The sequence below is a fragment of the Podarcis tiliguerta genome (genome assembly GCF_965153285.1).
Source record: "Podarcis tiliguerta genome assembly, chromosome: 4".
Taxonomy (NCBI): domain Eukaryota; kingdom Metazoa; phylum Chordata; class Lepidosauria; order Squamata; family Lacertidae; genus Podarcis; species Podarcis tiliguerta.
In genome coordinates, this window is record NC_139537.1 from 20,437,960 (window position 1) to 20,452,995 (window position 15,036).

Consider the following 15,036-nt stretch of genomic DNA (forward strand, 5'->3'; position numbering starts at 1 on the left):
CCTGGGCGTTAAATAGGAAGTTTTTAGAGTTCATACTTGTTTGGATGGTTCTATAGCTTTTCTAGGGTTTTAATGTAGATCTTTCACACTCCATTTGGGGCTAAGAAGTGGGAATGTCATCGGGCAACATTTCTATGACTTCCAGAGCTTATATTATTCTTTTGAAGATTGATCATAACTATTTCTCACCTTAGATTTTTACACCCCAATGCCAAATACATTTTCTTGAAAGTTTTGATTACAACTGAACTTACTTTCAGGTAAGTGTTAAAACAAGAGCTTAATCATTTATTCAGAAGGAAATCTCTGCAGCATTCATTCTTCATTGTAAGGAAAATGCTAAATTTAGGTATATGGAGGTGGTTCTTCATTGTGAGATAGAGCAGAAGCTTAACATACTAGTTCGACTGCTCAGTGTTTTTATTTTGCAGATAAATGAACATTCCAGCACTCACACATGTACAGACATATTTCTGTCACTTCAAGTGGCTTGTAGCACAGTTACAAATACTTTAAATATTATTTCCTTCTGCATAGCAACAGCTAACCAGGGACGTCACTTCCTTCAGGGATTTTGGGGATAATTACAGTCAAATGAACAAGAGCACTCCTGTGTCAAAATAAAGCCTCCCCCCCCCTTCCTGCCTCAAAATGGCAGGTGCCCAGGATCCCCCCCCCCCGAGAGTAATGAAGCTAAAGTGAACCCCAGTGACACCTGTGGGGCCATTTCCTCTGGCAAAAAGTGAAGGCAACTGTGATTCAGAAGATCCAGTAGGAAGCTCCAAGAGGAGGAGCAGAATCCAATGTGGCAGCAGGAAATTGCAGGAAGTTCAACAATTTTGCTCTGGACCCTAGAAACACCCTCACCCAACCTCAAAAACTGGGTGAAGTAAAAGTACCTCAGATGTAGAAGACGCAGAGCAGCAGCAGAAAGAGGTAGCAGCTAGTACTCTGGGAGCAGGGAGGAGTGCTTAGCAACATGTAGTACTCAACTCTCAGGTGTGGTGGCCATTCTCTACCACTGATCAGTAGTGTTCAAGGAGGAGCAACAGGCACCGTTGCAGCAGGTGAGCTAGCTGGAAGGGACTGATCCTCTGCCTTCGTCTTCAGGGTGATAATACATGTCCCAAATTGAGGGGGTGGGCTGACGGGGACCCCTCACTTCAGGTGCCACAAGGGAGAAGGATAACAGTCCCACCTCCTCCAAGGACTGTAGATGGGGACCTGGAATGTGCCTGAGTGCAATAATTTTGTGTGTGACAGCTCTCCAAATCACTGAGCCCTGGGTCTGCGAAGGGACTAAATATTTTTCCCCCAGGTGTGGGAATAGATTACAATTGCTAGGGTGCTGTGAGGAAAGCTATAATAATAGAACCCACTTTGTGTAGATGTGCCCTTTCCCGTACAATGTGCTACAGCAAAATCTCTTTGAATGTCAGTTATTTAGCAATCATCATTTTTTCTGCCTTATCTAACCCTTTTCCTCAGGGTAATATTAACGTTTCCGTTAACATTTTTACAGCAAGGAGAACTAGATTGACTGTTCTGATTCCAATACCTTTATAGGTAGCAGACTTGGTCATAGGTGCCGTCTCGCACTGAAGATTGCTCCAGTGGACCTGGCAGAGGAGTGTAAAAGTGAAAATAAAAACCACAATGTATAAAAACAATGCATTACATTTTGACACTGACATTTGTGATACAGTGAACTAGTGACCAGTTAACAATAGTTCAATCAGGGAAAAACTACACATATTAAATGTTCATTAGGTCATGCCATATTTTACCTTTACTGATAATACAATACCAGAATAATAGAACTGTTTTGGTGTGGTTACATTTTTAGTGCAAATAAATTCATATATGTTGGCATGCAACTCCTTTCTACATTATAATGTAGGCTGGGATCCGAAGCACTGCAACACTAGTTTCTCATGTCCAGCACACCCTAGTGATTGTGTTTCTTGAACAATACATCTCCCCATGGCATACAGCAAATTACTTTTGAAACTTGAGTGGAGGGGACTTTCTAAAGCAGTTTGATATGTCATGAAGATCTTGATCTTCAAAGGTTGGAGGGAAGTAAAAATTCCACTAGACTTGCCCAAGTTCTTGGGCATGTCTAAAATACCTCTTTGGATCCCAGCCACTATCAGGTAAGACTCCTAGATAATACGTACTCCTTAAAAGTGCATTTGTACAATTAATATTTTGGCCTCTAGTTTGTGTTTTGTGGTCCAGTTTTCGCAAGATGTTAAGCAAACACATCTTACAAAATGTTTACTCAGGAGTGAAGCCCCACTGAGGAAGCATAGAAATGCAGCCTTAGAAAACTAGCTATATCCTTCTCTTATATCTAATGTAAGTACATGAGATGGATGACAGAAGTAGGTATGTGCAACTGGCATGCCCTTAATCAGCTTTATACAGATCATCAACCCAGTTACAATTTAAGGAAGAATGGGGAAATGCAAAATTAGGATCCAAACAGTCATGAAAGATACTGCCTCAAAAATACAAGCTGTGCAGTATAATCCTTAACAGGTTCACTCTGGAGTAAATCTCACTGAATTCAAATGTACCTACTCCCAAGTAAATTTACACAGGCAATGAAACTTAATTTTAAATAAATATAAATTTTGGCCACCTTCCCCAATCTGGTTCCTCCAGAGATTTTGGGATCCAAACTCCCATCATCCCTAGTCAGCATGGGCAATGATCAGGGATGATGTGAGCTGTAGTCCAAAAAGATATGGAGGCATTCAAGTTGGGGAAATACAATTATACTGATCTATTATAATCCCTCTGATTTTACATCAGACTGACGAGATATAACCTGATGCAATAAGCACAAGTAAAACATTCCTATATTGCTTTGGACAAAGGAAATTAAAACATTGCTGCACACTTGCTACCACAAGCATAAGCATAAAGGTACTTTCTTGGGCTGTGTCTGTTACCTATGGCTATCATAAAGAGAAAAGCACAGCCAACAGCATTGAAATGACAGTCCAACTTAGGACCTATTAGTAACATCAACAAGCTACACCACTTGAGATACTGAATACTTAACTGAATCCACTACTATCTTTACTTAAGCCATTTTAGTCTATCAGTGAGTGCAGTTTTTTGCCTACTCAAAAGTAAGTCCTATGAGTTCAATGAACATACTCCCAGGTGAACAGAGTATTGCAACCCAAGTTAATAAAAGTTGTTTGTGAAAATTATTATGTGCAATGTTCCTATCAAAATAGTTGACATTTTATTTATTTATATCTAATAGAGAAATTGCTAAATTAAGCTTTAAAAAAATTCAGAATTCAGTTACTTACAGCAAGCCTACACATTTTTACTCAGAAGCCCATGCCACTGAATTCAATGGGGTGTGCTCCCTGGTAAACAGTTAAGCTAACATCCAGAAATCAACTAAATGTCAGCCTATTTTACTTTACTACATATTATGGAAAAGTTCAACTTTTAGCTCCATTTTTTTCTACTGGCAAAACTATGATTGATCTTGGTTACTCTTACTTTGTCCCTAAATGTGCATTAATCTGAAAACTTGGGCCAGGATATAAACTGCTCAATGTAATTTTTGACATTTTTTTTCTTTGACCAGTTGACCCTAAATCATACTATAAATAACTTTTCAACATATTGTAGGGTTGACTGGGGGAAAGGGGTGAAAAACCCTCACATGATCTACATTGCTCTTGAGTTCACAAAGCTTCTGATTCTAGTTGTGGTCAATCCCTTTGGGGGGGGGGGGATTGCTACTGAAATTTAAAAAGAGGTGTTTGAATATATTCAAACATTCAATCAAGCCCTGCTCCTTATTAAAATAAAAAGTGGCTGCAAACCATGTTAGCGGATTGGGCCTCTAATATGTGGGGCTTTTTGGCAAATGAAAAGCAAACAAAACCATAAAACCTGTGCAGTTTCTTATAAGTGATATATTGGACTACACTGCTATTGCAAACAACCATGGGTCCCTATATTTATTAAACTTAATCACCTGACAATAGAACTCAGTTAGGGCTCTTGGCATGGGTGAAACCTCCTCCCATTCAGACCTACTGCTATGGTAGACTTGTACTTCGTCAGTGATTTCATCAGGAGCATAATCTCCACCAAGGATGTAAATTTTATCTTCTATTCCAACTGCTCCTGCATTAAAACCAGCACATTCAAAAGACCCTTCCCCTTTCCAGACATATGTCTCTGGGCAAAAACTATAAACCTTGTAGGTGGAAAGGTCACAGATGTACAATGTGCTGTTCACTGGAACAGCTTTGATTAAGGTGGCGTGAAAGAACTGCCCAAATTCTGCCACCAGCTCAGACCACTGATCAGTTGCAGCATTATATTTAAAGAAACAATCAAGAGATGGGTTAAAGGCATCAGTAATTTCTACTTCAGAACCAAGCACATAAATTATATTCTGACATGCACTTGCTTCTGGATAATAGATACCTCTTGGTAAGGGACTCACAGATTTCCATTCCCCAGAGAGAGGACTGTATGCCTCCACATCCAAAAGACTTTTGATATCCTTAGATGCCCTTGTCTTCCCCCCTATTACAAACAGTTGATTTAGGGTCACAACAGATGCATGCATTGTCCTTGGCTTCTTCATGGCTGATACCGATGAGAAGCTGTCCTTCACTGGACAATAACACCAAGTTTGGTCAGTGGCATCATGATACGTTTCAGCAATATGAAGTCTAATTGTCCGGAAACAGTTCCCTACACACCCGCCAGTTATAAATAGCTTTTCACCATAACTAGATAAACTTGATCCGGGCAGATCTGTTATGTGCGTGTGCATCAGTTCTTTCCATTGATCGGTTTTAATATTGTAACAAAACGTATGTCGATGTACTCCGTCTTCCTCAGTTTTGTGAACAAGTATGTACTGTTCTGTTGTTGAAGGGCGAGCGTCTGGAAACAAACCACTAAAAGTTTGCACACTTTTAATTGCCTCATTGATTATTACTAAGCAACCAGCGCTTTCAAGTAGTTGTTCTTCTGAGTGCAATACTTCCTGCAACGTCTCCTCGGATAACTGATGTAAGCGTATTTTTTTCATCAAGTGGGGAAGATGCTTCTGTCTTGTTTCTAAGTTATGTTTCGTCCACCAAAGGGCAGCTTTCAACACAGATTCCTCATCTGGGACGTTGAGCTCATCTGCTTCTATACATTTTAGCAGTATCTCGAAATTCATTTCCAGAAAATCATTTGACTGGAGCAGCAAGGAAAAATGGCGCTGGGCATATTTGAGGGTATGGTCAAACAACTGAGTGGACCCATAACTTTCGGAAATGGATAATAGCTGCAAACAGTTGACAAGATCAATGTTCTTAATTAGAAAGTCACTGCAAGCTTTCGAAAGAGTGGAAACTTGAAGAAAGGATGAAAGCTGAAATAACATTTCTACGTTATCGTTTGTTATCTCTGTTCTTCCAGTGTAGGCATAATCAAGAAATGCCTTCACTGCCTTGGGTGATAAATTACTAATAGTAACACTCCCATCATCTCTTTCTTTCATGTTAACTTCAAACATGGCCCTGCAGTTAAAATACAGAAGATGAACACACAATAAATCATCACTGATATCTGTTCCATCTGAATATAATGTAGAACCAAAACCACACAGCTTAAGGTGAAGGGAACTATTTTCAATAAACATCTTTTGGACATTTTAGGTAAATTATTTGTAGAGTGAATAAATGCAAAACTAATTTGACCAAACTGCGGGAGGCAGTGGAAGACAGAAGTGCCTGGCGTGCTCTGGTCCATGGGGTCACGAAGAGTCGGACACGACTAAACAACATCAACAACAATGCAGTATAAAGCACATTTAAGAAGAAGTAGAGTTTTTCTATGAGGTTTTCATTACTTTTAAATAGTTCGGCATGATAAATTCAGGCATCATTCCAATCAAGGTATGATGAGTGTATATCTTAAAACACAAATTAGATCAGTTCATTGTATAGGATCCAAACTACAGGCTTACCTAAGGCAAGTCCACTGGAATTTTTGGATTTGGTTTTTTTCTGTTAACAGCTACATCCACTCTCAGATTCAGATTGCTTAGAATCTTTAAATTCTTTAAAGCTCAGAGTGAGTAAAAGAGCATGATGTATTGCCATAGGATTTCTGTTTCTGTACATCCAATTAGCCAATATGGAGCCCACCTGATGCTGTTGGGCTATAACTTCCATCACCCTTGACCAAGAAGTCAATGAGAGTTGCAGTTCCAACAACATAAGGTGGGCACAAACCAAGGTTCAATGGAAATGCAGCTCACCCTCCTGGAAGATAAGGGATACCCATATTAACAGTGTTCTTGTTTTCATATGCTGTAATTTCTATTATACCCAAAGTCTGGAATGTATTCCGGATGTATCTAGACCCGTTTTTGTTTCTGCTTCAATATCTTGTACCTGTTTTCTGTGATTGTTCTGTTTTATGCTTGAATTTGTATAATAAAATTAAAATTATTTGTATGTCTTCTCTGAGATCTTCAATACTAGACACTGTCAAACAGAGGATATGAGCCAAGCAATTTGATTTGAAATGCTATACTGTGTTGCATCAAACAACAACAAAAATACTCATTGAGAAACAGTTATTAAATATTCCTACAGATAAATAATTTTATTATCGATTAATGTAATCAATACATCCAGCAAAGGTGGTTTGCATACAGAAGTGGTATCTGTAGGTGCATGCCCTTCTGCATTGTGTTGAATTGGCTGCATCTAACTTTTAAGGCAGATGGTAATGCACATCTCCACCTGAAACCTACATATGATGTTGTACACAGTGAATGGGTTGAAGTCATGCTATCTAACAAAAACAAATAATTTTAAAATGATTTCACAGCCATTTCACGGCTGACTGGATCTACTTATGAAGGTCAACATAGGATGAGAATTACTTCTATGTTTTGAGTAGGGGGTGTGTGAATTGAATAGAAGAATGAATTAACTACATCACATATGTAACAGTGATTTATATATATCTCCATGTTTATATCCATATATATCCATCTCTATATCTATATATCTATGCACACAAGAACTACATCATAAATAGACTTACCTGAAAAAGTCACTACATGCTGCCAATACGCAACGGTGACATGGGATCACTTCATCTTTCACAAGTATTTTGAAGTCAAAAAAGTTGTTTTGATCTCTGAAGCTTTGCAGTACATTTAAGATTTGTTGGCCATGGCCTTCAGCCACCAAGGCGCTGGCTTTCTGCTCACGAGATGAAATTCCATTGCAAGTTGGGGTGCTAATGAAATCATATTGGTTGTCCATGGTATCTGCACTCTGTTCTTATTGCTGAAGGAGATAATACAAAAGTTAGACACACACCACAAAATTACTGACCAAAAATGACTTCATAGGTATGGTATGCTAGGTGTGGTGATCCAAGGAATCTTTATCCATATTGGGAAAGGTGTATAAATATTTTAAATAATAAAAATAGACAGAAATGCCTCCAAATAATACACCACAGGTTGGAATCTCATTGGTAACTTGCCATCGGGTACACTTTCAAAGCAACTGATGAAGAAATCCATGCACAGAATGATGCTTGTATGCTGGTTTGCAGTGAATATATTTCACTGTAACCACCATGAGTTCCTAAGGCTTAAATGTTTTAAGTGACTTTGTTACTAAAAAAATAATAATAATCTGTGGTATAAACTGTAACTATTACTGCATTGCTTTATTTGTTGTTGTTTTTTGAGGGGAAACAAGGTCCCAAAGAATTATACCCAAACCTTGCTATATATATATAACTGATTCATATATCCAAACAGCTAGAGTTTGCCCACTTTCTTACTTGTTTGTGTTTTGCTGGTCAATGGTAGCCATTTTGGGCAGAAACCATGGGGGGTAAGGAGAGAGATCGAACAAATCAGTTTTTCCTCTTTGGCTTTTGCTGATTGGCTGCAGCAGTTTCAGGCAAAAAGCATGGAGGGAGAAAGCCTGGATTAGAAATGTTCCCACAGGAAATGATAGAAATAATCTGCTCGTTATGCAAACTTGTTACTCTGAGTAAAGGTTGAATACCATCCTAACAAATGTATTATGATACAAGCTTTCATGGAATATACAGTATGATCACATCTTACACGGGGTTGCATTCTGGGGATAGCATGTAAAGCCAGAATACCATATGGTCAATACAACCCTTTAAAAACCAGGTAAATGGCCCATACAAAGCACACCAGCATTTACCTGTGCACAATGACCGTGTTGCTTAGTCTTCCTCATCCTCTTCAGGGCTTGAGGTTGCTCCAGGAGATGATGGGCCAGACCTGAGCAACAGATTGCGAGTTGCAGGCAAAGGGGTTGGCTCTGTTTCAGCTTCAGAAGTTGATTGTGTGGGCTCACTTGCTACCGCTGCGTTTTTTGTGAGAAACATGGCGCTTGGCAACTGTCGCTGTTGTCTCTTGAGCTGTTCAAACATTTCTCGATACAGTCTCAAACTGTCTGTGATACCCTGTGTGATTTTGAGGCTTCGTTCCATAGAGGGATCAAACTCAGCGATCAAATCATTCAGGTGTTTTGCTGTTTGAAAGACTTGAGCAAACTTATGCAGATTCCAACTTGCTGGCTCATCCTGTTCATCCTCCTCCTCTTCATCATCATCATCTGTACTTGATCTTAGCAGTTCCTCCAGCTCTTCATTAGTCAACGTCCCTCCATGGCCATCAATTAACTCTTCAACTTCTTCCTCAATGAGGTCAACAAAGCCATCACCACCCACTTGTCTGGCCATCTGGACAATATGTTCCACTTCATTGTCAATGGTTGGGAAACCCTTAAAATCACCCACACATTCTTTCCACAACTTGCGCCAGCATGCATTCACTGATTCGGGCTTGATTGCATCGACTGCTTGCTTAATGTAAGTGATGCAAGTGGCCATGTTAAAGGACTTCCAGCACTCAATGACATCAGGGTTGGGATCAGTATCCATAGCGTTACGTATCCATGAGAAGGTTAGCCTTGTGTAAGTTGCCTTGAAGCACCGAATCACACCTTGGTCGAGAGGTTGGATGATGGAGGCCGTGTTGGGCGGGAGAAAGACAACTTCAACATCATTATGTGCAAAGCAGAGTGCCTCGGGGTGACCAGGAGCATTGTCCACAATCAGCAACACCTTAAAGTTCAGTTGTTTCTCTTCAAGGTACCGCTTAACTTCCGGAACAAAGCAATTGTGGAACCAATCTTGAAACGTTGCTGCAGTTACCCAAGCCTTTTTATTGGGTTGCCAAAACACAGGCAGGAGATTTTTGTTCTTGCCTTTCAGGGCACGGGGGACTGCAGACCTGTACAGCAAGCCTGGCTTTATTAAGTGCCCAGCTGCACTGCCACAGAGCAACACAGTCACACGGTCGTTAGCTGCTTTGAAGCCAGGGGCTTGTTTTTCTGATTTGGAGATGTACGTCCGCTCAGGCATTTTTTTCCAGAACAGCCCCGTCTCAACAGCATTAAAAACTTGCTCAGGAAGGTATCCCTTTTCGTCTAGCAGTTCCTTCAATTGCTTGGGGTAGGCTTTTGCTGCCTCTTTGTCTGCAGGTGTAGACGCTTCACCAGTTGCGTGCACATTTTTCAGTTTGAAGCGCTTCCTAAAACTAGTAAGCCAACCGTGACTGGCTTTGAATTCCTTCACAGGATGCCCATCCTCGGCAGAAGGTCTGAAGAGTGCATAGAGGCTGAGAGCCTTTTGCTGTAACATCACGCCATCAGTAGGCACACGTTTGCGGTTCATGTCTTCAAGCCACAAGTTTAATGCCTTCTCAGTCTTTGCTAAAGCCTTGTCGTGCACCTGGCTTGTCACCTGAGCAGTTATTGGAGCACTTGCTGCTACAATGTCACGGATTTTTCTCTCTCGAACCTTGATGGCATGGACGCTCGATTCACTGTAACCACATTTGCGTGCCACACTAGAGACCGACATGCCATCTCTCAAGCAGTCCAGCGCCGCTACTTTTTCTTGCCGTGTTGGAACCAATCGTTGTTTCTTGTGTTGCACGCCAGCAGAGGGCCCTGGCTTGCGTTTGGGGGCCATGCTTTCTTAATCACCAAGGCTACTCTCAATCTCCAACTGCACCTCCACACATTCTCCAACGCTGCTCGCACTGACTCCACCTCAGCACCCTTTCCCAAGCTGTACAATGATGGGTGGGATGTCTATGAGGTTTTTTTCCCTCCCCCACCCCCCGCCACGGACATAAATTTGGAAATTGCCTATGTTAAATGTGCATAAGCCGTGATCGTACTGCAACTCACTTCATCAGACGCATAAAGCACTGTCCTCATTTACAGATGCATGTGTATGTACTGGATCGGTCGTGGGTGGGTGGGTGTGATTGTAAAAGTTGAGGAGAACATGCAGAGTCACTTAGGTCAAAAGGAAGCGCAGCAAATTAATTAACAGCGGTAATGCAGAGCATGCTTGACGACGCGAACACCTTGGCATCGGTAAGCCACTTAGGATCAAAGGAAGCTGCAGGCCGCTGGTAAAATCGAGCTTGCTAGAACAAGCAACAGCTCTCCGGGGTTTCAGCCAGAGGACATTCCAAGCCCTACCTGGAGATGCTGTGGACTGAACCCACGACCTTCCGAATGCAAAGCAGAAAATCTGTCACTGAACTACAGCCTTTCCTCTTCCACATAAAAGGGGTGGGGGGGATCCACTATAATTGAAACTCTCTGCTGCTTTTCCTGCAAAAGGCCAACAAAACTGCCCTTCGGGAAACAGCACTTATTCCTAGCATCATTCAGCTTGAATATCATCGCCTTACTGTCTATAGAAGCCCCGCCTTCGCAGCTGGGAGGAACGTCTGAGAACTAAGGGCACACGCTACGTAACAGCTTCAGTGGCTGTTCTGCGCATGCCCCGCGCGCATGCTCATCACCAGAGACGCCAATCTAAAACACGGCCCGTTCTATAGCTCTTTCCCTTTTACCTCAGACAACCCAGTTCAAGCTGCCAGGCTGGCGAGTTTAACACCCCTCCTTAGGAACGCGCCGCCTATAACCCAGCGGAGGCCTTGCATTCCGTGGTTTCCCCCTCGGTGCGCGCCGCTAACCACCCACCTGCATCCAGCGCAGCCACTCGGAGACCATCCGCGACTCCCGACATCTGCAAAAGCCGACGCTGTCCTCCCATTGGCTCTTCCTGCTGCCCATCGATCGCGTCCTGTGTTGTGAGTGGCGCAAGTCCGTGTCGCTAAAAAAGCGCAAAAGCCCGCCTCCTCGTAACAGCCGGTGCCGCCGACATTGTCAAGAGCGGGGACCGCCCCCCACTCCCAAGAGTCCTAAGCTCGATGAAAACAAAGAGACACTTCAGGTTATCAATTGAAAGTGAGCGTCGGGGAGGGGGGAAGCAATGTTAATAATATAGGACAGGGCTCTATAAGGTATGTGGAGATGCAGCTTCTCCCCCCGCTTCGTCCCCTATTCTATGCAATGCTGTTGCCTCGCATGCGGCTGCTGTGAAGCCGAACTCAGAATGAGCACTGCGCGCAAACTCCTTTTTCTTTCTTGTTATACCTCTATGTACTCTCCGGAGGGAGATGGTGATTGGTCTGCCGTGTTTTGCGTTTGGCTCCCGATTGGCTGCTGCGTTTCCTCTCCCTCTCTAACCTCCGCGAGTCCCTCCCTCCCTCCTCTTTTTCGAACCTTCAGCAAAGCAGAGGAGAAAGTGAGACACGCGCACTGCGGAGCTTGCAGTTTATTGCTCCATTGCCCCTCAAGTTTTGCTGCTGCAGTTCTGCAGCGCGGAGTGCTTCGCCTGATTACTCGGAAGCAAGCCCTGTTGAGTCCAGCGGTGCATCCTGCAGCCTTGCAGTCTCCTGGCTCAAAAAGTTTTGGGTGCAATCCTAAACCACGCCTATACTCTGAAGTAAGCCCCGTTGAATTCAGTGAGGCTTACTCCCAGGTAAGTGGGGTTAAGAATTGCAGCCATAGGCTAGAGCATCTCTACGCCCAGTGCCCAGCACTTCGGATGTTAGAGTCCAGCCAGCCCCGTTCCCTCCTGGAAGCAGCAGCGCTATTTCTCCCCAGGAGAGCAACGCGTTCTCCCCTCTCCTTAAAAAAAACCTGCCTCGATTGCTAGCAAAGAAGGGAAACAATTTGTCTATTCGTGTACATTTTGGTGCATTGTCAGCTGCAATCTCTTTAAATAATAATAATAATAATAATAATAATAATAATAATAATTTATACCTCGCCCATCTGGCTGGGTCCCCCCAGTCACTCTGGGGGGCTTCCAACAAAACACTAAAATACAATAGCCTATTAAACATTAAAAGCTTCCCTAAACAGGGCTGCCTTTAGATGTCTTCTCAAAGTTTGGTAGTTATTTTTCTCTTTGACATCTGGTGGGAGGGTGTTCCACAGGGCAGGTGCCACTACCGAGAAGGCCCTCTGCCTGTTTCCTTGTAACTTTAATGCCAAGAGGAGCAGGTTTTGAAAACTGCAAGGGGTCAACTTGAAATCTAGTCCTTGAGAGAAGACTTTTGGGATGCATCTGCATTTAAATCCTTTATTCCCTTCCCTCAGTAGTTCCTAATCCTAAACACACCTGATTGGAAGTAAGCCCCACTAAATTGAATGGGGCTTACAGAATTGCAAACTGGGCAGAGGAGGCATTTGTTTACTCTGGAGAAAAGACAGAGCATCGTTCTATTTATATGATTCGGATCCTGCCCCTTCCTTCAATGACCTCACATGCATTCACAACAACCCTGCGAGAGACTGAAAGATGGTCATTTATGCAACATCCTAACTTGAGTTGGGATTTGAACCCAGAACTCACTGGCCCAAGAGTTCTGTCAGCCTCCTATTTCTCTCCCCATTCTGCCACGTCTGTTCCCCTCGGGCTGACATTTTAAAACATATGTTCCGGTGTGCTGTGGCTTCCTTGGAGCGTCTTGCTATGGAGAGAGTACGTTGGGCCTTTTCCTATGGCACCTGGGTCCCTCGCCGTGAGGATTGGTTGCTGTCCATGTGCGTCGTACAGCCAGAAGAGAGAGAGCGCATCGAACAGTTTGTCTTCCGTCGTGATGCCAAGGCTGCAGTGGTATATACATATATTTATGCTCCTATTTTAAGATATACTTTGCTGAGATGAATATCTCTCATCTCCTAGTTGTTACTTTAGCATAAAGATGGTGCTTCCAGGCAAAGACTTTTGCAAGTGAGAGATGCATTGAACCAATAGAGTCTGTGCCCGGTCTCCTATGCTTATAACTGCTGTAATAATAATAAATAATAATAATAGTTTATTATTTATACCCCGCCCATCTGGCTCAGTTTCCCCAGCCACTCTGGGTGGCTTCCAATCGAGTGTTAAAAACAATACAGCATTAAATATTAAAAACTTCCCTAAACAGGGCTGCCTTCAGATGTCTTTTAAAGATAAGATAGCTGCTTATTTACTTCACATCTGAAGGGAGGGTGTTCCACAGGGCGGGTGCCACTACCGAGAAGGCCCTCTGCCTGGTTCCCTGTAACCTCACTTCTCGCAGTGAGGGAACCGCCAGAAGGCCCTCGGCGCTGGATCTCGGTTCCAAACTGCCCCATCAGCATAGGTTTGGCTCCCGGGTATTGGGCGTTTGGGCCTTCATTGAGTTTCCTTAAATGGAGGGTTCTTTTAGCCTGCTTTTGATCTTGAATACTTGCAAAATGAAAATGACTGGATGGTGGGTTCTCTGTTGTCTATTGCCACTCTCTAGAGCAGGGGTTGGGAACTGTTTTCAGCCCCAAGGGCCACACTCGCTTATAAGCAGCTTTCTGGGGGCCGAAATCAGTGGTGACCAGGGCCAGAAACAGAAGCTGGCAGAGCAAAGAACACTTAATTTTGCCTTCTCACATAAAAGAGATCATGGAATCATAGTTGGAAGGGACCATCTAGTCCAAGCCCTTGCAACGCAGGAATCTTTTGCCCAACGTGGGGCTGGAACCCACAACTCTGAGATGGAGTCTCATGCTCTACAGACTGAGCTATCCAGTTTGCTCGTTTCTACAAAAACTGAAACACTCCTCTCTCTATCCTCCATCCAGACAAGCAGGAGCGAATATCAGAGTTCAAGGACGCATTCCAGCCTGACAAAAATACTCAAGGAGGGTACGAAGTAAGCCCAGTGAGGGCTTTGGCCTGGGGAAAGGGGTTTGGCCTGGAGAGCATTCTGAGGGCCAGATAGACCCCTGGAGGGCCACATTCAGCCCTTAAATTTAAGTTTCTCTAGCCCTGTCCCAGTGGCCAACCCCCACTTGGCTATAACAAAAGGATGCAGAAGAGACTAACCATCTCTTTCCATCATCATTTTTATTTTTTAAATTAAATTTGGTGGTCGATTTATCTTGCCCGGGGGCAGCACAAAGAGACTTACAACCCACCGACCAAACAGACGGGCAAACCCTCCCACAAAGGTATATTAAAATCAAGAGGAAATAGAAATACATTAAAAACACCCCACCCACTTCTAAAAGGCCACACCAATTCTTTTTTCTTTTTCCTTTCTCCTCCTGTGATGAGGCTGCATTTTAATATTTTATTTTTTCAATATTTTAATGTATTTTAATCTTGTTTTTAAGTTGTATTCATTCAGCTCATTTTTATTATTGCTTGTTAGCCGCCCTGAGCCCGGCCTTGGCTGGGGAGGGCAGGGTATAAATAAAAATTATTATTATTAATTAAAGGCCAAAGGCCTGGTTATAAGGGTAATTTTTTGTGTAGAGATATATAATGATGGCTCCAGGGGAGCCTCATCTAGGATGGGACCAGCTGTCATTTAGCTCCTCTCCTCCCAGAACTTCCCCTACAATGGTAATGTCTCCTGGTCATTTTATAACTTTATTATGTAACGGAATAAAAGAGTTGAAAGGAGGAGGAGACGTAGATGCCAGGCTCTTCGGTGGCATCCATGCATGCTCTGTAACGTCTGCTTCCAACCAACGTTTTAAAATAAATGAAATGTAAATCGGCTTGAGTCAC

The 15,036-nt window shown here is 42.9% G+C and overlaps 2 protein-coding genes across 9 annotated transcripts in view; one reads left to right on the plus strand and one right to left on the minus strand.

Annotated features, from left to right (window-relative positions):
* Positions 1 to 402: 402 nt before the first annotated feature.
* KBTBD3 (kelch repeat and BTB domain containing 3) lies at positions 403 to 11,376 on the minus strand. Of its 6 annotated transcripts, none has more exons than XM_083436516.1 (3): positions 11,133 to 11,271; positions 7,108 to 7,355; positions 403 to 5,567 (listed from the first exon to the last, which is right to left on the minus strand). In XM_083436516.1, exons 2-3 carry the CDS (start codon positions 7,329 to 7,331, stop codon positions 3,962 to 3,964), a joined length of 1,830 nt encoding a protein of 609 aa, XP_083292642.1. In that variant the 5' UTR covers positions 7,332 to 7,355; positions 11,133 to 11,271; the 3' UTR covers positions 403 to 3,961. The 6 variants fall into 6 exon arrangements, with proteins under 6 accessions (XP_083292642.1, XP_083292644.1, XP_083292643.1 ...); XM_083436518.1 differs by having other exon boundaries at positions 7,864 to 11,177; XM_083436517.1 differs by having other exon boundaries at positions 8,262 to 11,171.
* Positions 11,377 to 11,577: 201 nt separating this feature from the next.
* AASDHPPT (aminoadipate-semialdehyde dehydrogenase-phosphopantetheinyl transferase) overlaps positions 11,578 to 15,036 on the plus strand; it is a 536,215-nt gene continuing 532,756 nt past the window's right edge. For 2 of the 3 annotated variants that reach the window (XM_083436655.1, XM_083436654.1), the window contains exon 1: positions 11,578 to 11,976. In XM_083436655.1, the coding sequence (XP_083292781.1) occupies positions 11,593 to 11,976 (384 nt within the window). In that variant the 5' untranslated portion in view covers positions 11,578 to 11,592. Of the gene's footprint in view, positions 11,977 to 12,287; positions 13,120 to 15,036 lie in introns of those variants that run through there. The other variant, XM_083436656.1, reaches the window with a different exon arrangement.